The sequence below is a fragment of the Ornithorhynchus anatinus genome, chromosome 16 (assembly GCF_004115215.2).
Source record: "Ornithorhynchus anatinus isolate Pmale09 chromosome 16, mOrnAna1.pri.v4, whole genome shotgun sequence".
Taxonomy (NCBI): Eukaryota; Metazoa; Chordata; class Mammalia; order Monotremata; family Ornithorhynchidae; genus Ornithorhynchus; species Ornithorhynchus anatinus.
Window position 1 is genome coordinate 40,414,169 of NC_041743.1, and position 25,806 is coordinate 40,439,974.

The 25,806-nt window shown below is 51.3% G+C and overlaps 1 protein-coding gene across 1 annotated transcript in view; it reads left to right on the forward strand.

Annotated features, from left to right (window-relative positions):
* The window catches only part of CSMD2 (CUB and Sushi multiple domains 2), a 299,960-nt gene that overhangs the window by 18,064 nt on the left and 256,090 nt on the right, over positions 1-25,806 (forward strand). Inside the window, 1 exon segment of the mRNA XM_029080287.1 lies at positions 13,702-13,814. Within this exon segment, the coding sequence (XP_028936120.1) occupies positions 13,702-13,814 (113 nt within the window).

Here is a 25,806-nt window from a genome sequence, read left to right on the forward strand (position 1 = left end):
AGACACTCTCAGCAGAATTACTTCCAACCTGCCGGAAAGCGGAGAGGCGGAGACCTCTGCTGTAAAGGAGGGAGGGCCAGAGGCCCTGGAGGACCCACAATAAGCAGTTGGAGAGGGATTGGGGGGCGGATGCAGGGCACCCTCAGAGAGAGGCAAATGAAGCTTCGTGCCATTGATGAGTCGCGGGAAGAAGAGAGACATGGCCTGCTTTCGCTGGCAGGAAGGCTGTGTTGGTTTTTTCTCCCTTTTAGATGATGTGAGGCATCTATCGTGGCCATTGAGTAATAATAATTATTAAGTGCTTATTCTGTGCCAATCATCCTACTGAGCACTGGGCACTGCGCTAAGCATTGAGTCCGATGTTGGCGACATGTCAGACCCGCCCTTCTGTTCCTAGTCCCGAGTCTCCAAGGGGCAGAGGGGAGCGGTGGCTGATACCAAGTCTCCACCTCCTGGAGATCTTGGGTCGTTATGGCAGCGCAAGCTTCCACCCAATTGTCTCACACTGTACTGAGCGCTTGGGTGAGTCTCACGGAAGCAACGTTCCAGCCTTCGTGGAGCTTGTGGTCTGACCATAAACTCTCTAGACTGTAAGATCCTTGTAACCCAACTTGGTTATAGTCTATTCTCCCAAGCGCTTAGTACAGTCCTCTGTGTATAGTAAGTGCTCAGTAAATACCACTGATTGAGTTGGGAGGCGGGTAAAATTATTCGAAACAGTAAGAGCCGTAGGAGGAACAGACATCAATTAGGGGATAGGGCCGATGTGCCAGGATGAAATACTGGAATAAATCATTGAACATGCCTGCATATAAATATAAATTCAGTGAACTATTCTGAATGTTTGCGTGTATGAATACATATATGAAAGTCAAGGATGGACATCAGTATCTAAATGGCAGGGGTGACTGTTTGATACGCCTCTGGGAGTCGGGAATTGTTCAGGAAAGGCTTCCTGGAGGAGGAAAGATTCCCAGTGTGTCTTGAGGATGGATGAGATGGCATTTGAGCATTTCCTTCAGGAAAATACCCAGTCCAGGCCCGTTCAGGCTGTGAAGTCCCTGGCTTCCTGCTCACTCGAAGCATCCTCGGGACTTGGGATAACTGGAGCAGAGACCCCTTCAACTGTTCCCCGCAGGACACTTCTTGGGGAGAGGCAGTTGCCTGGACTGGTGTAGGGGGTTGGTCTAGAGCACTCGGAGCAGAGCACTGTAGTGATAGTAGTAGTATTTATGAAGCGCTTTCCATTTGCAGGACAATATATTAAGCACTGGGGCTTTAGATTCTAGACCGTAAACTTGTTATGGACAAGGAACGTGTCCACTAATTCTGTGGTACACTACCAAGCACTTTAGTATAGTGCTCCACATATAGTAAGAGCTCAGTATGTTCCATTGATTGTTTGATCGATTGGGAAAGAGTATACAGGTGGTGATTAGACACGGACCCTGTCCCTCGAGGGGCTCAAGGAGAGTCCTAGAGATTGCTCTTCAGTGGGCCAAGAAATGCTGGTGGAGTAGACTTCTTTGAGGAGTTCCTCTGCTTCTTCTAGTCCCAAATTCAGTGGGCAATTCAAACCCTGCAAGTAGATTTTCAGGTTGGGTTTTAGGTCTGCTAGGGACACCCACAGAGGGATCATACGTGCCTCAAACATGGAGCCGATTCGTTTGGCTGATACCTTCATCCTTCCTCCTTTTTCATCCATCTCCATTAAATAGATAAATGGCACTTGAGTTGCTCATTTTACAAAGAATCAATCGTAAAGAATAAAAGAATGGTACCTGGAGAGCTTAAAATGAGTTTATTGTGAAATATAAAGTGGAAGAGTGTAAACGAAGCACGACGCTCCGAATCGGCCCGTGCGAAAGCCACCCTCACTGCCAAAGATCTCTAAATTATCGATCGAACTGAAGGGAGAAACACGGAGGCCGCAGTCACACCAGAACCAGTGCCTGTTTTTGGGATGGCCCGGAGGGGATTTAGCTTCTCTTCTAGCGCTATCGATTGCCCTGTGTCTTGCAGGCCGGAGGTGTCGTTAACGCTTCTGTCATCCACCCCGGGTGGAGTCCCGCTGGCAGTTGGCTGCCTTGCCGGATGGTCCCTGAGGCTTCCTCTCACCTTGCCCGCCTTCTGCCCTTCCCTCTTGCCCCCTAATTTTTGGGACGGTTTGAGGGGGTCATTTCCTCGACCTGCCACCGTGTTGTGGAGTGTTGCTCTGACGTGTGTGCTTGGAGTCACCCTGTCGAGAAGCTTCCAGCTTCCCCTGGACTTGGTGAGGTTTTCGACAAGGAGCTTAGCTTGAGGGGATTGCCGCCCCACTACCCCTTACTCCCCGGGAGCCACTGAAGGTGTGAGGTTTGTGGTCCTTGGAGGTTTACTTAGCAGCCCACTTGATCCGAAATACTTTTAAACCGCTCTAGCCCCACTGCAATCAGATGGAGTTGACCCTGTCCTGTCATCCTGTTCTCCCCACCCGCCACCCTCCCGAGGAGCCATTCTGGTCATCTACATTACCTGAACCACAAACCTGGGCCGATCTGTTACCCTCTCCGTTGGCCCCTCTGATTTGTCGACAGGGAAGGTAATATTAATAAAATGGAACTTGTGGAGTGTGAAAACCGAGCCAAGCACTGTTCTAAGCCCCCAGGTGACAGGTCCAGGAGACGCAAATTCATTTCCCAGTAAATATTGTCTGGTCGGATTTTTCTCTCCACCGGACCCCGTCACCGAACTGATGGAAAAATCAAGGTGACCGCCTGTGTGAGCCTCTCGGACTCGGTATCCAACCGATTGATGGGCTCTGTTACACCTATCAGGAGTCCTCTTTCTCACCTGTCTGACGATCTTGCGGGTGCAGTTCTGCCCAGAGGTAGGGTACTGGATTAGGTGACTTCTGGATAGCTCACACACCTTTAGGGTTTTGTAAATCAATTACGTTTTGTAAGTCAGAGAAGCAGTGTGGCCTAGTGGAAGTCAGAAGACCTGGATTCTGATCCCAACTCTGCCATGTGTCTTCTGTGTGACCTTGGGCAAGGCACTTCACTTCTCTGGACCTCAGTTACCTCAGCTGTAAAATGGGGACTCAACTCTATCCCTCCTGCTTAGACCGTGAGCCTCATGTGGGACAAGGACTGTGTCCAGCCCGTTTCACTTTATTCCATTTAGAACAGTGCTTGGCACAAAATAAGCCCCTGAGTACCATCAGTCAGTCAATCAATCACTAAGGAAGGCAGCTTGGGATAACGAGAAGCAGTGTGGCCTAGTGCAAAGAGCACGGCCCTGGGGCGTAGAGGACCTTAGAGGACCTGAGGGCTTAGAGAAGCAGCGTGGCTCAGTGGAAAGAGCCCGGGCTTCGGAGTCAGAGGTCATGGGTTTGACTCCCGGCTCTGCCACTTGTCAGCTGTGTGACTGTGGGCAAGTCATTTAACTTCTCTGGGCTTCAGTGACCTCATCTGTAAAGTGGGGATTAACTTGAGCCTCACGTGGGACAACCTGATGACCCTGTATCTACCTCAGTGCTTAGAACAGTGCTCTGCACATAGTAATCGCTTAACAAATACCAACATTATTATTACTGTTATGAGTTCTAGGCCTGGTTCCGCTGCTCTCTGGTCTCCATGGGACCCTTTTTTGCTTCCGGGCCAACTTGAATGTGTCAAATGCACCTTTCTCCCAGTATGATTCAATGATCTAGGCTTCGTTTTCTTGGTCTGTTTCGTGCTTCCCAGTCAAGCCAAATCTAATCATAATAGTGGTATTTAAGTGCTTACTATATTCCGGGCACTGTACTGAGCGCTGGGGTAGATACAAGATAATTGGGTCGGACACAGTCCCTGTCCTATGTGGGGTTCAGCCTTAATCCCCATTTTACAGATGAGGTGACTGAGGCACAGAGAAGTGAAGTGTCACAGAGCAGACAAGTGGCAGAACCGGGATTAGAACCCAGGTCCTCTGACTCCCAGGCCCATGCTCTTTCCACTAGACCAAGCTGCTTCCAATCTATAGACTGATAAGTTCTCATGGTCAGTTGAAGTGACCGAGTTCTTGTAGCCAGTTGGTGGTGGGGATGGTTTTACTGCTCAGCAGTCTCGTCCGGTATGCTGCGGTGGGTTCGCTCAGCTCCAATAAAACAGGGTAGTAATATGCAAATATCCGGGATTATTTATGACAGAGCTCATGCATAAGCAAGAAAGAGAGATGGTGGTGTTATTATTATTATTTTTTTTATGATCACTGCAGTCCTTGCAGGAAAATATATGGTAAGCACATTCAGGATTAGCAGTGACTGAGCTGATGGTTTATTAAAATGAACTTAATTTCAGTCAGCCGGGCTGGCCCGGTGATCACGAGGTGGAGAGGAATAATAAGGGAGCCAAGTGTCCATGTGGTTTACTGAGGACAGGGGAGTCACAGAGCTGCAGAGGGAGATCGTCTTGGCCTTTAGGAGCAGGCTGTTCTCCTGTCATCTTTAAGATGGTGTTTGGGTCTTGATAGCGGGCCGTGCATTTCTGTAGCGGCCTTGATCAGTCGCTCCCCTCTCCTGCTGTGGCCTGATGGAAAGAGCGTGAGCTGGGGAGTCTGGAGACCTGGGTCTTCATCCCAGCCCCGCCACTCGCTCGCCATGTGAACTTGGGCAAGTCGTTTGCCTTCTCTGGGCCTCGGATTCCCAATTCATTATAGGGGGGTGAAGCTACTGTTCTCCCGCCCCCTGAGATCATGAACCCCAAGTGGGGTATATGGGACTTAAATCTCCCCCAGTACTTAGCGCAGCCATCGGCCTGCTAATGGCAGATTTTGTGGGGAAATTGGCCTGATCATGTTGTCTTTGAGAGTGGAAAATCTCCAGTTGGATGCTGCTTGGTTTAGAATCATGGTAAATGACACGGTCTGAGGAGTTTTCATCAAATGCATCTGGGAAGGAAGTGGCGGTGTTCCCGTCCCGTTTGGCCCTGGGCGGGATTGAGCCAGAGCTGTCAGGATGTGTGGGGATTGCAGTCCAAGCTAAGACCGGACACGCAGAATACTAATCATGGTGGTGTTTGTTGAGCACTAACTCCGTTCCAAGTACTGTGCTAGGCGCCGGATAGATTCAGTGCATTCAGATTGGGCAGAGTCCCTATCCCCCATCGGACTCACGGTCTGAGGGAGGGAGAACAGGTTTTGAATTGCCATTTTTTTCAAATGAGGAAGCTGGGGCCCAGAGAAGGCGAGGGATCAATGAATCTTATTTATTGAGTGCTTACTCTGTGCAGAGCACTGTACTTAGCCCTTGGAAGAATAAAATATAGTAGAATTGGTAAATACATTCCCTGTCTACAAGGGAAGATAGACATTAAAGTAAATTTTGGCTATGATGCTGATGGTATTTGCTAAGCGCGTACTATGTGCCAAGCACCGTTCTAAGCATAGGGCTGGATACACGGTAATTAGGTGGTCCCACGTGGGGCTCACAGTCTTAATCCCCATTTTACAGATGAGGTAACTGAGGCACAGGACAGAAGTGCTTTGTGGTGAATAAAAGATTTGTCCAAGCTCACCCAGCTGGCCGGAGGCAGAGCCGGAAGACCTCTGCAGGGAGCGAGTCTGGCGCAGATATGATGGCATTTCCCGATACCATCTGATAACCCCATTATCATTATTATTATTCTCCAAGTGTCCGCCAGGCTCCCAGAGAAGCTCCTGCTAGGTATGGGCCCGGGTGGGGAGACAGAGTGCAGATTCCATGGCCTAGTGGATAGAGCATGCACCAGGGAGTCAGAAGGACCTGGATTCTAATCCCAGCCCTGCCACTTATCTGCTGTGTGATCTTGGGCAAGCCATTTCACTTCTCTGGGACTCAGTTACCTCATCTGTAAAATGGGGATTAAGACGGTGAACTCCATGTGGATCAGGCGGTGTGTTCAACCCAATCTGTATTCACCCTAGGACTCAGTATAGTGCCTGGCATGTAGTAAGTGCTTAACAGATACCACAATTATTATTATTATTTTGTCTGATGCCCTTTTGCTGAGAAGTACCAAGAGCAGCAGGCCAGATGGGAGCAGGTGAACTCCTTGTTTCTTGTCCCGCCTTTGGGCAGCCAATGGGTATCCTCCCAGGAAGCCGGGTTCTGCAGAGCGGCAAGTGGTCAGCGAGTCTCCCTGTTCCTTCTGCATCCGGGACCAAACTCTTTGCTGGGCAGAAGTTCAGGCTCCCTCCGCTCCTGGAATTGGGCCACCCGGAGGTCATGGGCCGTGGAGAATCCTCTCCCTAGCCCCACTCTTTGGAGAAAAGAGGTGATGGAAGCAGAAAACAGAGAGTTGCTCTGATCAGCACGTCTTCCTTCAATCCTCGGGACCAAAGAGAAGATGCTGAATCTCCATTTGGGTCACTTGGATAATCTGCCAACTTCTTATGGGAACACGTCCCGGAAAATCTGGGAAACCCACACCGTTCCAAGGGACTGACTGTTCGAGAAGCTCGTGGAAGCGCCTGGGTTTCAGAAGTCCCGGGTTCTAATCGCGGCTTGGCCCCTGACCTGCTAGATGATCCCGGGCACGGCCCCGGACCTCTCTGAGCCCCAGTTTCACCATCTGTAAAATAGGGACGGGAATGCCAGCCTCTCTCCATCACCCTCCGATGGGGTCACCACCCGACGAGGTGAAGGTGGTTTGGAATAGTGAAAATGCCAGACAGAGACGAGGTGGTGGTGTGGAGAAATGGGGATCAGAAAGAAGGATGGCTAATGGGAGTCACTGGGGCGGTGGTGAAGTAAAGGTGAGGTGGCTTGAAGTGCCTGCATCCTTCTCTTCTGGAATCAGTTCCATCCCAGGGCGAAGCAGGAAATGAAAGCATCTCAGAGACGAGAATCTGGATTAGTCAGTCTGCCACTTGTGTTTGTTGCGCTTCCACAGTATGCAGAGCGCTGTACTGAACAGCTTGGGGGAGTACGCTAGAAGCAGAAGACACAACCCTTTCCCTGAGGAGCGAGACAAGTAACCCAGTGGAGAAGCGCAGGTCTGAGAGTCAGGAGACCTGGGTCCAAATCCCAGGTTTGATAATTGCTTGCTGTGTGACTTAGGACAAGCCACCCTCCCTGGGCCTCGGTTCCCTCAAATGTCATGGGGCTTCCATCCTTATTCTTCCCTCCCTCTTAGACTGTGAGTCCCATGTGGAACAGGGACTGTGACCAGTTTGATTGTCCTGTATCTACCCCTGCACTTAGTACAGTGTTGGGTAGAAGCAGCGTGGCTCAGTGGAAAGAGTATGCGCTTTGGAGTCAGAGGTCATGGGTTCGAATCCCTGCTCCGCCACTTGTCAGCTGTGTGACCGTGGGCAAGTCACTTCACTTCTCTGTGCCTCAGTTACCTCATCTGCAAAATGGGGATTAAGACTGTGAGCCCCACGTGGGACAACCTGATTCCCTTGCGTCTACCCCAGCGCTTAGAACAGTGCTCTGCACATAGTAAGCGCTTAACAAACACCAGCGTTGTTATTGTTACATAGTGAGAGCACAGCAAAATGCCACATTATTATTATGACTTATGCATAAGAGCAAAAACAAGTAGAAAATGGATAGGTGAGTCAGTAAGTGCTTGAATAGTAATGCGAATCGATATGTCGGAAAGTGCTCTGGGTGGCTCGGGGGAGTGAGTAGGGTGTGAGTGCCGAGAAGGCGGCCTCCAAGTCTGCCGCCAGAAAATGCTAAGGCCGGAGTGCGGAGCATGACTCAGATCAGAGGGCCATTGATAAATGACAAGCGAGACACACTGGACTCATCCCCACAGCCCAAACAGAAACCCGGTGAAACCTAGATGGTGGAACACAAAGCAGGCTAACGAACATGCGTGCTGAGAGGTGGGGTGTCAGGCCAAAGAGATGCAGGATTATGCCAGTGGAAGCCAAGCAGAAGACCTCCCTGGACCCCCACAAAGGAAAGAGGCTGGAGGCGGGCAGACCGGTAGTGAGGCTGTCCCACTAGTCCAGCCGCGACACGGTGAGGACTTGATTTTAGGGGTGATCAATCCTTCTATAGTAATTACTGAGCCCTTACTGGGGGCAGGGCACTGTACTAGGTGCCTCCAGAGGCTAATATAATAGACGTGGTCACCGCTCACAAAAAGCTTACAGACTAGCAGGGGAGATGGACACCGAGTAATCCTCAGATAAGTGGAAGAAGGAGAAGAGGATATGATAATCAGTTAGTGCTTGAGGGATGAGGGTGAAAGGGTGAGTTTGCTATAAAGGGTAGAGAGGAAGGAGTGATAAATCCGATAAATGTCTGATAAATCTAGAGCAAGAATACGTGGGATTTAGAAGCCCATTGCTTCCTCCCTGTCCCTCTGGGGACACGGAGAGAAACCAATTGCCCTCCCAGATAAAAAGACCTTCCTGGTGTCCTGATAAGCTCCCTGTGGGACTGGGACTGTACCCGTCAATCAGTGGTATTTATTTAGCACTTACTGTGTGCAGAGCACTGTACTAAATGCTTGGGAGTGTACAATCTAACAGAGTTGGTAGACACAGCCCTGCCCACAATGAGTTACAGTCTTGAAGGAGAGACAGACACGAATGTAAATAAATTACAGATATGAATATAAATGCTGTCTGAGGATGGGGTGAATGTCAAGTGCCCACAATATACAGATCTTAGTGTTCCACCCTGATCAGCTTATATCCACTCTGCACTTAGTACATGCTCAGCCAAGAGTAAAGGGCTTAACAGATATACCTAATATTATTCCCTTCAAGCTGAACGGCCCTGTTCCCTTTGACCCTTCCCCGAGGGACCTATTTTATTAATCACTGTCTCATCCTTCTCTGGACTCTTTCCAGTTTCTGGACATCTCTTTGACAGGGAGGTGACCAAAACCGGAGAGAGTCCTTCAGTGAGATGGTCCCATCGGGTGTTTAGCGTGATAGAGTTGCTTTCCTAGTCCTGTCTGCCTTGACCCTCAGGTACCGGCTGACATCTGTCCAAAGATGACTTTAGGCTGCTGTCTCATATTCCACTTCGGGTCCACTGTGACCCCTGGCTCTCTTTCTCCTGCCCTTGGGCCAGTTTCTGCGATCACTCTGTGGGACTGATCTTTCCCCTGTGTCCCTAGAGGGTTTTGGATGTAAATCGCCTGTGGGCACTTTGCCATATCCTGCACCATACTGCACCCTCATCTGCCTCCCCTCTCCTTGCACTTGGTGCCCCGGGGGGAACCTAAATGGTGGAAAATCAATCGGCAGGCCTGTCGCACAAGCCATTAGCACCAGAATTAACTCCTCCACACGGGGTCTTGGTCCCGAAGCCTCTGATGCTCCTCGATGGGTCAGGAAATGCCCCGTTTTCCCCTAGGGACACCACCTTGCCCTTGCTACTGTTGAGTTTGCCCAGTTGGGGCACTTTAGAATATTTTCCTCCATCAGGGTGGCTTTGTTCAAAAGTCCGCCCCGGTGCCATGCTAAACTGACTGGTCTGGCCTGAACAGTACTGTCCCCTTTCCTTTGCGTGCTGCACCTGGCATTTTTCCTGCCCTGTTCTTCGCCACCACAGCTCTCCGGGTCTCGATCCCTCTCCCCAGACTCTCCGCCCCCACCCCTTCTTCCTCTCCCCTTTCACCCCTCCAAGATGGGCTGAGGACCATGCAAAATCGCTCTGCTCTCCGCGGGGGCCCGGCCCTCTAGAAATCCAAGGGCTGATTACTGTCGGGCTCCGGGCGCATGGCCCCATGGCCAGCCCTCGTGCTTGTCTGCCCTCCCTGTGATTACCATTATCAGAGGAGAGTGGAAGTGGCTTTGATTTGGTGCCTTTGACTAATCGGGGAGCCAGACGCTGGAGCCCCGAGCCCCTACCCTCCCATCAGGGGGTGGCTGACCAGAGAGGCTGCTGGGGTGTTGATGGGGAGATGAAGAACTCAGAACTCTGGGAAAATCTACCCTGCCTTATTCTTGGCCAACAGAAAAACTCCACACTCCACCCCCCAACCCCCCTTTTATGGTATTTGGGCCGGACTCTGGGATAGATGCACAGAACTCAGGTTGGACACAGTCTGTGTCCCACATGGGGCTCACGGTGTTAATCCCCCATTTTTCAGATGAGAAAACTGAGGCACAGATCAGTGAAGTGACTTGCTCCTGGTCAGGCAGCAGGCTAGCGGCAGACCCAAGTTTAGAACCCAGCTCCCTTGATTCTGAGTCCTAGTTATTTTCACTAGGCTGTGCTGCCACTCTGTGGTTTGGAAAGAAAAGCCCTGTTCCCATTGTGCCTCCAGGAGGTCGGTGCTGGTTTGATCCAGTCCAGCCCAAGTTCTCACCGCAGACACGGATGCCTAAACTCATGCCTTCCCCCAGCCCCGCTCCGGGGGAGCGTGGTCAGAATCCCCTCCTCAAACCGGCAGAGCCATCCTCCCACCTGCCCGGGCCAAGGCGATCATCCCCAATCTGTCTGCTGCAGTGATCCTTCCTGCCACATTAGAGCAAGAAAATCCCATTTTTTTTTTTTCTGCGGGAGCTACAGTACGCATTAGCCAAAATCTGGAATCGTTCGGTTTCAAGGGATTTCCCCTCTCCTTTTCTCTCCCTCTCCTTAATCCCCTCGGATCCCCTTTCAAGGAGTAGCGGGTGTCATGGGAGGTAGTACACCCTACTGTGTGCAGTGCACTGTGCTAAGTGCTGGGAACAGATAACCCTGGTGAGAGTTAGTCCGGTCCTCCAGAGGCTACCATCTATAAATAAGGCAGGACAGAGTTTGGCGACAGACACAGTAGGAGAGATGAAAGACTCTAAATCCGGAAACAGAGTAGAAGGCTGGAGTCTGCCAGGTCCGGTGGTGAAGGAGACCCGTGGGGGCCTTCGGGTCCTGTGTCACCCTGCTCAGCCAGAATCTGGGTTCAGCCAGAGCACCCACCGTTCTAACGCCGGGAGAAGCCCCCGCTGACACCCCCACTGTTACCCCCTGAGCGCCACTGGGCACTGGATATGCCGATGGGGAGGTGGCAGAGGTTCTCTGGGTCTCACATCCTGCTGGCCACCCCCACTCCCAGCCTTAAGGAAAACTTAAAAGCCCTTCATCTTTAAAGTCGGGATGGTGGTACCGGGGAGACCAGGCATCAATTAATCGTATTTTTTGAGCACTTACTACGTGAGAGCACCGTACTGAGCGTTTGGGAGAGTACAATAGAACGGACACATTCCCTGCCCCACGGCAAACAAAGTTGGTATTGGAATCCTGGACCCCTGACAGCCAGGTCCATGCTCTTTTCCTGAGGCCACACTTCTTCTCTTGAATCAATTAATCAGTGGTAATTAGTGAGTGCTTACTCTGTGCAGAGCTTGAAAGAATACAGTACAACAGGGTTGGTAGACATTTTCCTTGCCCAAAAGGAGCTTACGGTCTCGTAGGGAGGAGGACGGACATTAATATGAATCAATTAAAGATAAGTTCATAAATGCCGTGCGGCTGAAGGTGGGATGAAATATCAAGTGCCCAAAAGGTACAGACCGAAATGCACAGAAGTGACAGAACATGGGATTGGAGGGAGAGATGAGGCAGTGAGTGGGAGTGGGGTAGGATGAGTGGATTGCCGGGCCAAGGAGTAGGGGAGAGGGGCACGGGGAAGCGCTTCAATGCCCGAGTCAGGGGACAAATTTCCCCAGGAAAGGTCTGTGCCCCACGGAAGGGTCCAGAAGGGATTGCCACAGGTTGCAGGTCAGGGACGGAGAAAACAAGGGCTCAATAAAGATGAATCTAAGTATTCAAATATATCATGAATGGCAGATTGCTTCTGAAGGCAGCTTCCCACACCGTTTTAGACCTGACAGTCGGGGATAGCGAACGTATTTCACAAATGTACGACTTTATTTTCTCCTCCGAGATAACTTTGGCGTGTTTGTCTAATAAGGTTTTCAAGCCCAGGTTGTCTGATTTCATTATTCAGACTGACGTCGTCCCTGTCCGCACCACATTTAGACCTGTCGGTTGGAAGAAGGGGAGATGGGAAGGTTTTTACCTTCCCCTGATGAGCTCACGGTCTTTGCAGGATTCCAACCTTTGCAGAGGATTCAGTCAATCATATAATCGTACGTATTGACTGCTTACTGTGTGCAGAGCACTGTACTAAGCACTAGGGAGAGTACAGTATTGTAGAGTTGGTAGACGCTAGAAGAGAAAACCCCTCTCTGCCCTGGATGGGGGTGGCCGGGGGAAGGAGGGGAACTGGTGTGAGGGGGCGCGTGAGCTTGCCAGGGGAATCATCCCATGAATACCACAATGTTTCTGTTATTGTTGGGTTCTGCATGAATAAAGCCTTCATGATTGAGGAGAACCAGGTGTGTCGGTTGAGGGTTGGCAGACTTACACACTCCCCACTCCTGGCCCTGGCGGGACCCACCCCCGAAGGGATAGGTGGGCGATTCTGTCCAATAGACACCGGCCCCGGAGACACAGAGGGAGGAAGGGGTTCGATCCCAGTCATCCGGAGACAGCACCCGCTGAAACCCCATCCGAAGTCTCTGAGACGTCGAGCGTTTCCGAGAGGTTTGCTCGTTCTCACGCCCCTCCGCCTGCTGCATTTCCTCTCCGTAATCAGGTTGTCAAGCTGTCACCGACTTGCTTGATTGTTAATTATTCTTTTTTATTCTATGTAGAACACAGGCTTTTATTTTTATTTTTGTGGTGATTTGTTCTCTGGGTAATGAGGTGCAGTGATTAGATTCTCTTTTATAGTGCCCCATGCAGACTCCCTTGGAAGTGGAGTGTCTCACTGAACAGGTGGGGAAATGTTAAGGGTCTGATAAATGTTTCTTCAGACCCCCGAGAGGCTAGAGGGATGGGAGGAAGGAGGGGCAAGGGAAGGGGCGGATCTTCAGAAGCAGCGTGGCTCAGTGGAAAGAGCACGGGCTTTGGAGTCAGAGGTCATGGGTTTGAATCCCTGCTCTGCCACTTCTCAGCTGTGTGACTGTGGGCGAGTCACTTAACTTCTCTGTGCCTCAGTTACCTCATCTGTTAAGATGGGGATTAACTGTGAGCCTCACGTGGGACGACCCGATTACCCTGTATCTCCCCCAGCGCTTAGAACAGTGCTCTGCACCTAGTAAGCGCTTAACAAATGCCAGCATTATTCTTATTATTCTTGGTCTCTGTACTTGGAGCAGGCCGGGGAGGAGTTGATGAAGAGAGGGAGGCGATTCGGCGAGAGAATTCTTGAGGATGCCTGGATTTCAGCTGGATCATCCCCTGTCCAGAAGCAGTAGTCCCTAGCGGAAGGGCTCGGGGCTGGGAGTCAGGGGAGCTGGCTTATCCCAGCTCTGCCACTTGTCCGCTGGGAGACCTTGGGCAAGTCACTTCACTTCTCTGGGTCTTTTTTCCTTATCCGAGAAATAGGGATCCAATCCCTGTTCTCCCTCCCCCTTAGTAGACCGTGAGCTCCTCGTGGGACAGGGCACGTGTCTGCTCTGATTGCCTTATATCTACCCCACGTTTAGCACCATGCTCGGCACAGAGCAGGCACTTAGCAAATGCCACAATTATCAATTAATCGTTAGCATTTATCGAATGCTTGCTACGTGCGGAGTGCTGTACCAAGTGCTAGGGAGAGCCCAGTAGACTGAGCAGAGCCTCGGGGAGCTACGAGTCTAGCAGGGAGAGGGCCAGCAAGCTGAGGGTGAGGAAGGGGAAGGGTTGGGGTTATGGGGCAGTGTTTTCAGTCGATGGTCCGTCTGCGTGTCTTTCAGGCTGACGGGCTTCCAGCTTCCGGCCCCCATCGTCAGCACTGGCGCCACCCTCTCCCTGTGGCTCGTGAGCGACTATGCCGTCAGCGCGCAAGGCTTCCACGGCAGCTACGAAGGTACGTCTGCTCATCTGTCCAGACCACGCTGATCATCTGCTTGCCAGTACATGTTCTTGATACCGGGCCGCTCTGGGAATAACCTGGGGTGGCAGATGGGGGAAGGGGAGCCGGGGGCCACTGCGGGTTGGGTCTGACCGGCTGGTCGGGGCGGGTGCCAGTAGGGTTTTGGGCCCAGATGGGTTGACTCCCTTTACCAGCCTCTGTCTCCTGCTTCATGTGCCCGCTCAGGGACGTGATCGGGCTGAGGGAGTGTGGACCTCAGCTTTGCCCCGTGTCTAGGTGAAGGGGGCCATGGAGACTGAGGGAGAGCCTTGAGCCTTGGGATGGACTCGAGGCCTTCCAGAATTGCCGTCAAGTGGGGCTGGCGCCTTTCCCCTCCGTGCCCCCCCCCCCCCCAACACACACACACACGCATACTGACGGAGACCTGGCATTAGAAACCTTCTTGGTGGGGGCTTGTGGGAGATGGGGCTTTGACAACCCAAACCAGGAGCAAGATGCTTGTGAGCGGAAAGGCTCTTGACTGCGGACGCTCTGGGGAGCTGCTGTGAACTGAGGCCGGGGCAGAGGGGATGGAGCGATCACCCAGGGGTGGGCCGGGTTGGTGACCGGGACCAGTGGCGAGGCTGGTCTTTGGGGAAAACAGGAGGACACTGGACAGTTGTCCGACATGTTTGGAGCAGACCTTCTGATCAATCAGTGGTATTTACTGAGCACTTACTATGTGCAGAACACTGGACTAAGCACTTGAGTTGGCATATGCTGGATGATCAGGGTCCCCTAGAAGGGCGTGTGTGTGGCAGAAAATGGAATGCCGTGCCCACAGTCCTGGCCACTTAGGAACCACAAGATGACTGCCCTTTGCTCTGTTGTCATGATTAATGTTTGTAGGACCTGGGCCCATTTTTCCTTTTGCTTTCTTATCTCTTTTTCCATGTGCGGCTTTTGCTCACAAAAGCCACTCCCTTGATGGCAGTGCACCATGCTGGCGGGTCCTCAGCCCTTGGCTCCGAGTTTTCAGTTGGGTTGCAACCCTGTCTCAGGCTTTATCGCACCCTGAAAACGCTTCCTCTGCCCTCCTGGTTTTCGGTTTCCCGATTCGAGCTCTCGGTCCAGCGCCCGTTTGGGTCGCCTGCTGTCGCTCGTTCTTCCCCCGAGGCCCCATCTAGCAGAGCTGTGCTAAGTTGAGTGGTTACTTTGGTGCTTCGATGAGATCCCAGAACTTGGTTGTCATCATCATCGTTCTCCTCATCAGTGGTATTCATTGAGTGCTTATTATGTGCAGAGCACTGGGCTAAGTGCTAAGGAGAGTACAGTATGAGAGAGTTGGTAGATTTGGTCCCTGCCCACAATGAGATTACAGTCTGGAGGGGATAACGGACGCTATTATAAATAATTTGTAATGCAGAATGTATAGCTCCCAGCTCTACCACATGTCTGCTATGTTACCTTGGGAAAGTCACTTCACTTCTCAGGACCTCAGTTACCTCATCTGTAAAATGGGGACTGAGACTGTGAGCCCCTCGTGGGATAGGGATTGTGTCCAACCCGATTACCTTGTACGGTGCTTGGCACACAGTGAGCGCTCAACAAGTACCGTAATTATTATTGTCGTCATAAATACATGCGTAAGTCCCGTGGTGTCGTGATCTTGTCTTATTGTCCGAGGCTCGGCCAGTCCGCCGATCCAGGGATGAGGGGATGACGTGGCTGGAACTGCTTGAGGTGCAGACCATTCAGAATCACGGGGCGGGCGCGGGCTAAACTCCCCTGCGTGAACTTTGCGTTGCTGGCCCCGACAGAGTGAAGGCAGCTGCGGGGGCACTAGCTGGTGAGGGGGAACTCGGCTACTAGGACAGGGGCGTGGTGGTCTCCTCTTTCACGATGGTGGTCCCACTCGACCCCGCCACCAAATCCAGTAATGATAATAACTCCGGCGTTCATCAGTTGCTATGTGCCAAGCACAGGGATCAGTACCATAGAAGTAGCGTGGCCCAGTGGAAAGAGCCCAGGCCTGGAAGTCAGAGGGCCTGGGTTCTAATCCCACTTCCATCATTTGCTTGCTGTGTGACACTGGGCGAGTCATTAGACTTCTGGGCCTCAGTTTCCTCATCTGTGCTTGGCACATAGTAAGCACTTGAATGCTATTATTATTATTATTTATCATTTATTAAGTGCTCAAGAAAAACCATTGATTGGAGCCCAGGTTCTTGATTGTCCAAGTGTGTGGGGAGGAGGGGATGGGGGAGCATCAATGGTAATAGCAGGAATAACATTTATTTAGATCTTATGAGGTGTACCGTGCCATACTAGGCACTGGGAACGAAATCCCCAGCAAGATATGGACCGGGTCCCTGGCCCCCAAAAGATGCACAGTCTGCATCTGAGGAAGTGGGCTAGGAACGTGTCCACCAGCTCTGTTGCACTGTACTATCCAAAGCTCTTAGTACAGTGCTCTGCGCACAGTAAGCACTCAATAAATAACATTGCCACGCACTGTCCTAAGCAATGGGATATATTCAAGATAATCAGATCAGACACAGTCCCTACCCCACATGAGGCTCACAGTCAAAAGCAGGAGGGAGAACCAGGGATTTTACCTCATTTTACAGATGAGGAACCCGCGGCCTAGAGAAGTCAAGACCTCACCCCAGGTCACCTAACCGGCAGATGGCGGAGCCGGGATTAGAGCCCAGGTCTCCCAGGGATAGATGGGGAAGAAGAAATACATGCGTTTCCCTCGCCTGCCCCACAATCACAAAATGGCAGCTCCTTTCATCCTTGCCTAGAACCACCTCCGTGGACAGGAAATATTTGGTGCCTTCCAGAGACATTCTCCTCTTCTGGGCTTCTTCACCAAAGACATTGCCCTCCTGAGTTTACTTTTGAGGACCCAGACAGGCGGGATGTCCTCGAGGTCATGGAGTTCAGTCCCCTGCCTCCACAGAGCAGGAGCAAAAGCATAGCGGCCTAGCCTACTCTCGGGATCTCCGGGAAAGAATAAGGGTCCCCATCTCTGCTGGGCCAGTTCCTCTGACGTGTCCCCATCCCCCGGCCTGGACCCGGAAGTCTCCTGCCCCACCGCCTTGTTCCCCACAAAAACACGATGCTCTGATGGGCTTTTAAAAATTGACAACCTGTCCGTGCCTCGATGCTCGCTCGGTTTATTTCTTGGCATTTCTGCTTGCGCTCCCGAAGTCTGATTTCTGGGAAATTCAGGTAATTTAATTACCATTTATTTATATCAAAGCAAAGGTGAAGTCAGGTGGAAAAGAGCCAGTTCCCAGCTGCCTGCTGCGAGGAAGAAGCAAAAAGATTAAAAAGAAAAAGGCAAAAAGAGAAAAACCTATCCAATATCCAAACCCATACTAGGCCCGGTATGTTAAAGATAATTGAATAGCGTTCCAGGGTGTGCCGTGTTAATGGAGCTTCTTCCGGGCGGGCTCCAAGTGGCAACGCCGAGGTTACATAACAGATGCTGAGCTAGTCAGGCACTGTCCTCCTCACCCAGCCCTGCCCCCACTCTGGTTTTGCAGTTTGGGAGGTCGGGGCACGGGGCACTTTGCTGGCCAGTTCCAGCTGGCCAAATCCGGACTGAGGACTTCGGCCCGGTGGCTCCACTGACTTGATGTCCACCTGTCTGCCTTCTGTTATATTGTTATATTCTACTCTCCGGAGAGCTTAGTACAGTTGTGCACATAGTAATGCTCAGTAAATGCAATTGACTGACTGACCTTCAGATTTTTACTTGCCCACACCCAGAGGCACCTGCCCTATTTGCTTCCCGCCTGAAGACTCCCTCTAAGTTCAGCCGCACCCTGGAGGGGAAGCCCGGGTTAGGCGATTTCCCCTTAGGTAATAATAATATTGGTATCTGTTAAGGGCTTACTATGTGCAGAGTACTGTTCTAAGAGCTGGGGGAGATACAGGGTCATCAGGTTGTCCCACGTGAGGCTCACAGTCTGAATTCCCATTTTACACATGAGGTAACTGAGGCCCAGAGAAGTGAAGTGACTTGCCCACAGTCACACAGCTGACAAGTGGAAGAGCAGGGATTCTAACCCGTGACCTCTGACTCCCAAGCTCGGGCTCTTTCCACTGAGCCACGCTGCAGTGCTTGGCACATTGAGGGCATTCATTAAGTAGCCGTGAAAAGATGCATTTCAATCTCTCTACTTTTCCTTAGGCATTGCAGTGCTTTGCTAGGCAATGTGTCATCATTCATCCTGTCAGTGTCTTCAGGAAGGGACTGGAAGACCAGACAACGAGAAGCGGGGTTTGGTCACTAGAGAAGCAGTGTAGTGGATAGAGCCCGGGCTAGGGAGTCAGAAGGACCTGCGTTTAAATCCCAGCTCTGCCACTTGTCTGCTGTGTGACCTTGGTCCTCATTTCCCTCATCTGTAAAATGGGGATAAAGACTGTGAGCTCTCTGTGGGACAGGGACCGTTCCCAACCTTATTATCTTTTATCTACTCCAGCACTTAGTTCAGCGCCTGGCACGTAGGAAGTGCTTAACAAATGCCAAAATTATTATTATTATTGTTATGATTATTAGGGACTGTGTCCGACCTAATTAACTCATACCTACCCCAGCACTTAGAACAGTGGTTGACAGTAAGCACTTAAATACAATAATAAAAAAGGCTCACTTACTGAAGCTTGCCAGGCGCAGGACCCAACCTGACCCAAGGAGACACTTGTGCACCCAGCAGGTGTGACCCTTGTGGGTTTGGTTCCCACAGGAAGCTGTGCAGGCAGAAAATTTCAATATGTTCACAAGCGTCTGGATGAATTAATGGGCGATAGACCCATATGTGAACACTAGAAGGGAAAGCTAGGGATGTCCGGGAAATCTAGGTGGACCAGAGGGCACAAAGAGGTCAAGAGTGAGGGATGCGCAGGATTGTTGGAGAGGGCCAAGGGCAGAGGCTGGAAGCCCACCAGCGTCGTTCCTTGACTGTGACCACAGTTGCACAGGTGACTCACGTGGACGTTGTCTAGGCAGTTGGGAGAAGAAACTACCCCGGTGTTTCTGTCGTGCTCCCTCCAAATTGTGTGTTACGATGATGGGGGCTGTAACACCATCCTTCGCTGTCCGCCTCAGAGAGAATGCCATCAGGGAGCTTTCTCCCGATGGCGGGTGTCTGTCTGGTGGAAAGGACAGCACGGCAGACGAAGGAACGGTAGTAGCCCAGAAACGTGGCCTGGGCGGAGGCAAGGGCTTGTTATGCCCGGTTTTCCTAAACGTGGAGTGTGTCCAGATGCAGATTCCGTGTTCTAGGAGAACTGAGAATAGCCAATGGCCCGTGAGAGTAGATATTGAATAATTCCTCCAGGTACGTATGTGCACTGATAACAAGCGAGTGAACAATAAGGTCCTGGGGGCCATGGCTGGGTCATGGGTGGCTTGCCGGAGAAGGTGGGTTGTTTTAGGGGGATTTTGAAGGAGGAGAAGGAGTGGGGTTCGAGTTGAGGGGAGAGGGCCTGGTAGGCGGGGGTCCATGAGAGGTTGGGGATTGAGAGGGTGGGAGAGATGGTAATGAGTTTGCCAGAGAGCAGAGGAGGACAGGCAGAGCCTTGCAGCTGGAGGTCAGGAGTTTTTGGGCCTCTTGAAAAGCACGAAGAGCCCCTGGAGATTTTATGCGGAGGGGTGGGGTGTGACCCAATTGGCCTGAGACTGGCTATGTGGCCGAGAAGCGGGACAGGGGAGAGACAGGCAGCAGGCTGCCGGCCACGTGTTCTCGTCAAGCCAGTGAGGCAGGTCTGGTCCCTGGGGTTTGGGTGAGAAGAGCGAAAGCCTGAAAAAAGGGGACATTGGTGCAGAGCTGCTCTGAAAGACAGTGGCCGGGCCTGAACCCTTAGTCAGTGGTTTTACCGAGCGCTTACTATGTGTAAAACACTATACTAAATGCTTGGGAGAGTAAAATATAGCAGACACAATCCTGGCCGTGGCTTCCTGCTTCTGGGGCCTGCCGGCGGCCTCCCCATCTGGCCTAGAACCCCTTCCCCAGAATGCCTCACGAGCGGCTTACGATTAGGCCAACAGAGAGGCTTTTTTGAGGAAAGAGAAGGGCCCGGGGAGCCCTCCCCACCCCAAGGAGAGGTGGGGGAGGCAGGGCTCCTCCGTCTTCCCCTCCCCAATGGGGTTCGAAGAATTTTCAAGTTCCCCCGTCTGCCAGCAGATGCTTAACTTACCTGAAAGTACCTGGGGGACCGTGAGTGGCATTGGCTTGAGAGCTGAAGAACATTTGTTTTAATCAGTGCCACTAAGGAGCAAATTAATACGTAGAGATGTGACATTTTCAACAAATTGGGTAACACTTCTCAATAAGTGGGAAATCAGGATGAATTTCATATCCCATCCTCAGTAACCCCCCAAACAGTTCATCATGAATAGTGATTTTTCCCCCTTGGTGGGAGTGTATTAATGTGGAATGTACAATGAAATTACATTGTAATTTATAAGCCTTACATCTCCAGCCAGCTTGTCAAGCTCGGCGTTCCCATGGAAGACGAGGAGAGCTAAACATATAAACGGAAAGGGGAAGAAAGCACCAGTCTCTCTGCGTCTGGGTTGACAGGTTGGCCTGGAGGAACTGTCTTTTAATGAGGAACTGCTCTGGGCCTTGGTTTGCTCCTCTGTAAAATAGGATAATGATGATAATAATAATTGTGGTACTTAAGCACCTACTATGTGTCAAGCACTGAATTAAACTCTGGGTTAGAAAGGAGATCATCAGATTCCACATGGGGCTCCCAATCTAAGTAGGAGAGAGAACTGGGAATGAATCCCCACTTTGCACTTGAGGGACCCGAGGCACAGAGAAGTTAAGGGACTTGCCCATGGTCACCCAGCAGGCAAGAGCCAGGAATAGAACCTAGGTCCTCTGACTCCCAGGCTCGCGCTCTTTCCACTAGGTGACACTGCTTCTGTTCCCCCTTCTCCCTCCCTCTTAGACTGTGTTGACAAATACCTAACCAGTCTTTTACTAGCCATTTCCTTCAGGAGTGAACGTGATACAGTCTGACATCCTTACGGGTGGTATGCTGGGCGGAAACAGATGACGACAGGATACCCAAGCAGCTGAATGGGATAGTGAAAAATGGGGTGGATTATCTTATATCTACTTATGTACTAAGATACATCTACCTATGTACTAAGTGTCGTACAACACCTGCTGCATAGAAAGGGCTTAACAGATGTTATTAAGAAAAGGGAGATTAAGGGTGGACTATCATGTTGGCGGTTGCAATTAAGGTTTCTCTGGAGCAACGCACTGCTGTATGCTGTGAACCACACGGGTCTTGCCAGCTCCACTCGTGCATCCCGGATGAACCAAACCTCAAATCCCCAGCTTTGTCTCCGAAGGTGTGGGGCAGCGGGACCGTTCTTGCCTTTGCGTCCCTCCGTCCCCACGATGATTTAGGGGCTTCCAGCTCAGATGCCCTGTGGGGCCTCCCGATGGCCAGAACGAGGGACTGCAGTTCCCAGAGAGACGATTCTTAGCCCCGAGAGTCGGGCTCTTCGTGTTTGATTCTCTCTGCAGCAAATTTGATAGCTGAAAACATTAAGGACCTGATTGAAAAGAAACAATTATGCCTAGAAGAACGCTGCTTATTTCCCCAAATTAGAGGCACTTAGGAGTTGGGGAAGGGGGAAGTGCTCCTGTGTGGCTGTTAAGGCAACACTTGCGGGCCCACTCACGCTCCATAGCTACGATGTCTTGTACACTTGGGTGGGTGGGAATGTACTAGCACTTAGTACAGTGCTTTGCCCACTAAGGGCTCAATAAATAAGACTGAATGGGGAACCCCGGGTTGGGCTCGGGATGCAGTGGCCTCTGGGAGCTCCAGAGAGTCCAGCTCACCGGATGCCCGTCCCTCCTGGCAGGTCGAGAGGTAAGGGAGGTAAGGAGGAACTGGAGCAAGGGGTCATTGGCAAGATCGATGAAGTCGAGGAACGGCGAAGCTTTGGAGGAACAGAGTGCATGAGCGGGGTTGTAATGGGAAATTAGCAATGTCAGGTAGGAAGGGGAGAACTGAATGCCTTAAAGTCAGGGGTTAGGAGATTCTGTTTGATGCGGAGGTGGAAGGGTAACCACTGGAGGTTTTTGAGGAGTGGGAAGAGGTGGACTAGACCCTTTTTTTTGGGGGGGGGGGGGAACGATCCAGATAGCAGAGTGGAGTATGGTTGAGAGGGGATTGGAGACAGGAGGCAGGGAGGTCAGTGAGGAGGCTGATGCAGTAGTGGAGGCAGGATATAAGTCCTTGGATGTGCATGGTAGCAGCTTGGATGTAGAGAATGGGATGGATTCTAGAGGTGTTATGAAGGAAGAACTGACAGGATTTGGTAACTTGGGTTGAATGAGAGAGATGAACTGAGGATAAGGTTAAGAGCCTGTGAGACAGGAAATAGTGGTATCAATTAATGGTATTTATTGAACACTCACTATGTGCAGAGCACTGTAATAAGCTCTTGGGAGAGGACAGTATAACAATATAACAAATTCCCTGCCCGCAAGGAGCTTACAGTTTAGAGGAGATAGACATTAATATAAATGAACAAATTTCAGATATGTACATAAGTGTTGGAAGGACTGGGAAGGTGGATGAATTAAGGGAGCAAGTAAGGGAGATGCGGAAGGTAGTGGAAGAGAAGGAAATGAGGGCTTAGTCAGGGAAGGCCTCTTGAAAGAGATGTGCCTTCAATAAGGCTTTGAAGGTGGGGAGAGTAATTGTCGGAGATGGTGAGGGAGGGCATTTTAGGCCAGAGGCAGGATGTGGGCCAAAGTTTGATGACGAGATAGATGAGATGGAGGTACAGCGAATAGGTTAGCATTAGAGGCTGGTTTGTAGTACGAGAGGGGCTAGGTGATTGAGTGCTTTAAAGCCGATGGTAAGGAGTTTCTGTTTGATGCGGAGGAAGTAGCTACCGTGATGGGCAAGTCAGTGGGAGGATGGAGCTTGAATGGGAAGATGAGTTCTGTTTTGGACATATTAAGTTTGAGGTATTGCCAGGACATACAAGTAGAAGAGATTCCGGAAGACAGGAGGAAATGAGAAATTGCAGAGGAGGAGAGAGGTTGGCCCTGGATAGGTAGATTTGGGAATCATCCATTTAGAGATGGTAGTTAGAGCTGTAGGAGTGAATGAGTTCTCCAAGGGAGTGGGTGTAAATGGAGAATAGATGGGGGACCCAGAACTGAGCCTCTCGGGATTCCCACAGAGAGCGGGAGGCAGAGGAAGAGCCTGCAAAAAAGACTGAGCTAGAAAGAGAGCCAGGGGAGGAAGATGTCAGTGAAGCCTAGGTTAGAATGTGCTTCCAGGAGAAGGAGGGTTGGTCCACAGTGTCAGAGGCAGCTGAGAGTTTGAGGAGTATTAAAGTGGAGCAGATAAAGTCCATTGGCCAGCAGGGGAGAGAGACTCCAACATAAATTACAGGCCGGGGGAAATGAGTGTGAAGCTATAACTGCTGAGCGGGAGAGGATCGTGCTCTGCTAGTCGTCCCCTCTCCCCCAGCACTTTGTAGCGGTCAGGATCGCCATTGGCCAACCGGACTCTCTAGCATTCTGATCCTCTCCCCTCTAGACTCACGGGAGCTCACCTCGCCTGCCAGGAAGGTGGTGGTTCCCTGGTTTTGTCTCATTATTTCTCAGTTATCCACTCTGAACTATATTGAACAATACTCAGGGGCTTCGGTCAATTAAAAACACTTTTGGGCCAACCGGCTGCCCCTTCTCCTCCCAGGGAGATCCCGGGAAGACTTGAGCACAGGCTCATGGTTCGTCTTCAGGAAGCAGAAGGCAGGGTCAGAGGCTGCTGAGGGGAGAATAGCAGGCAGAGCTGGGGTATGCCAACCTCGGTGCCCCCAGATGTTGAGAACCTGGGGGAGGGCACGGAAGGGGTGGAAGCTGCTCCTAGCCGACACTTCCCCACCCTCTGAAAGGTACTTTCCCGGTGGTCGTATAGCCAGCGGAGCTAGTGCTCAGGTGACTTGGAAGGCCATGGGGTTGGTAGGGAGATTTAGAAATCAAGAAGTCATCGGTTGGGGATCATTTAAAGACATCCTGCGTGGAGGCGAGGGGATGGATAAGATGACCCCTCAAGGGCTCTTTCAGATTGCTGATTGAACGTGGCTCTCTCCCACGGAGATTTTCTTCCCCTTAAGGCCGGTTCCAACCCGCCGACTTCGGTGGGGGACTCCTCTCCGACTCCCTGGGCGTTGCTGGGGGAGAACAAGCGTCTCTGAAGCTGTGCTCAAATGATTCTCACCACCATGGGAGTAAAGGAGAACCTGGGGAAACTGAAGCAGAACCAAAATGTAGCTAGGGTGCGCTACGAGGTCGTGAATTTAGAGGAGGCCTGCAGAGGTCATCTGGCCCAACCCCCTGCCTCCCCTCAGGGCATTATCCTGGATGGGCTAATGTGGTGTTGAGTACACTACTAAGCACTAAAGTAAAGTGCTCTGCAAACAGTAATGGCTCAGTGAGAGGCAACTTTAGCCTAGTGCATATAGCACAGGCCTGGGAGTCAGCAGGACCCGGGTTCTAATCCTGACTCCACCACTTGTCTCTTGTGTGACCTTGGGCAAATCACTTAAGTTCTCTGCGCCTCAGTTACCTCATCTATAAAATGGGGATTAAGACTGGTAGCCCCACTGTGGGACAGGGACTGTTGCCAACCTGATTAGGTTGTGTCTACCCCAGTGCTTAGGACAGTGACACATAGTAAGTGCTTAAATACCATAAAAAAATAAAATAAATACCATTGATCGATGGGGAGGCAACATGATCCAGTGGATAGAGCGCAGGTCTGAGAGTCAAGAGGCTTGGGTCCCCACTCTGCCTTCGACCTTCTGCGTGATGTTAGTTTCAAGTCACTGAACCTCTCTGGGCTTCAGTTTCTTAGTCGGTAAAGTGCGAATAAGATCTTCCCTGCTGTCCCTCCCTCGTGGGACAGGATCTATGTCTGAGCTGATTATTCTGTATCAAGCACAGTGCTCAGCCCAGGGTTTCAGCTCCTAGGAAATGCATCACTGTTATTGCACTGTTGGGGTTTGACTCCAGTTCATGGCTGGTGATCAGGGAGCTATTCCTTTTGACGGTGCCAGGTACTCAACTGGCAGAATGAAGAAATTCACTGTGGCTTTCTTGGAGAGAGCCCCTCCCTCACCCAGGAGCTCTGCTCCTTTCCCTAGTGGTTCAAAAGCAACTAATTATAATTTTCATCATCGTCCTTTGAAGGATACCTCTGTAAATTTCCTGCCTTGGGTATTGTCATATCAGAGGCCATGGGGTGCCATGGGGCATCTGCCTCCTCGGGTGGCTGGGCCACATCACTCTGAGAGCAGGTCATGCCAGAGGGGAGGACCATCTCCGCTCTGCCAAGGGAAAAACCAGAATCTGCTTTCTCAGTGGGCACCGAGCTCCTTTCCAAAGAATCCACTCTGCCTGTGTAGCAAACGCTGCATTCCCCAGGGACTTTGGCGGTTAGCCCGTTGCTGAGCGGTGGAGCAAACGGAACTGCATCGGGAGATATCTGATGATGATCGGGCCACTGAGGGCCAGTCTGGGAAATGTCCATCTGCCCCCTTGGCTTTTCAAGGGCCCGCATGTCTCAGCCCTGCCCCTTTGACTTCCCAGCCCGCAGGAAAGTGATTTCCCCTATTGTTCCTTCCTTACGATTTCCTCTGCCCTCATTGACTCTCCCAGCCCAGCTACTTAGCATTCCGTTACTAGTGGCAACCAGTGTGGCTGGGTTTCTATTTCTTTTTTGTGAAGGACGGGGTCTTTCTTCCCGAGAAGGATTCCTGTTTTCTCGACTTCCCCAGCCATTGAGCCCAAACACCCGTCTCATTTCCCATCTGGGGCCCAGCCTCTGTCTGTCTCGTCTGTCTCTTCCCCTACACAGCACCACCCCCGATCAATCAGTCGTATTTACTGAGCGCTTATTGTGGGCGAGAGGAAACAGCGTGGCCTGGTGGAAAATA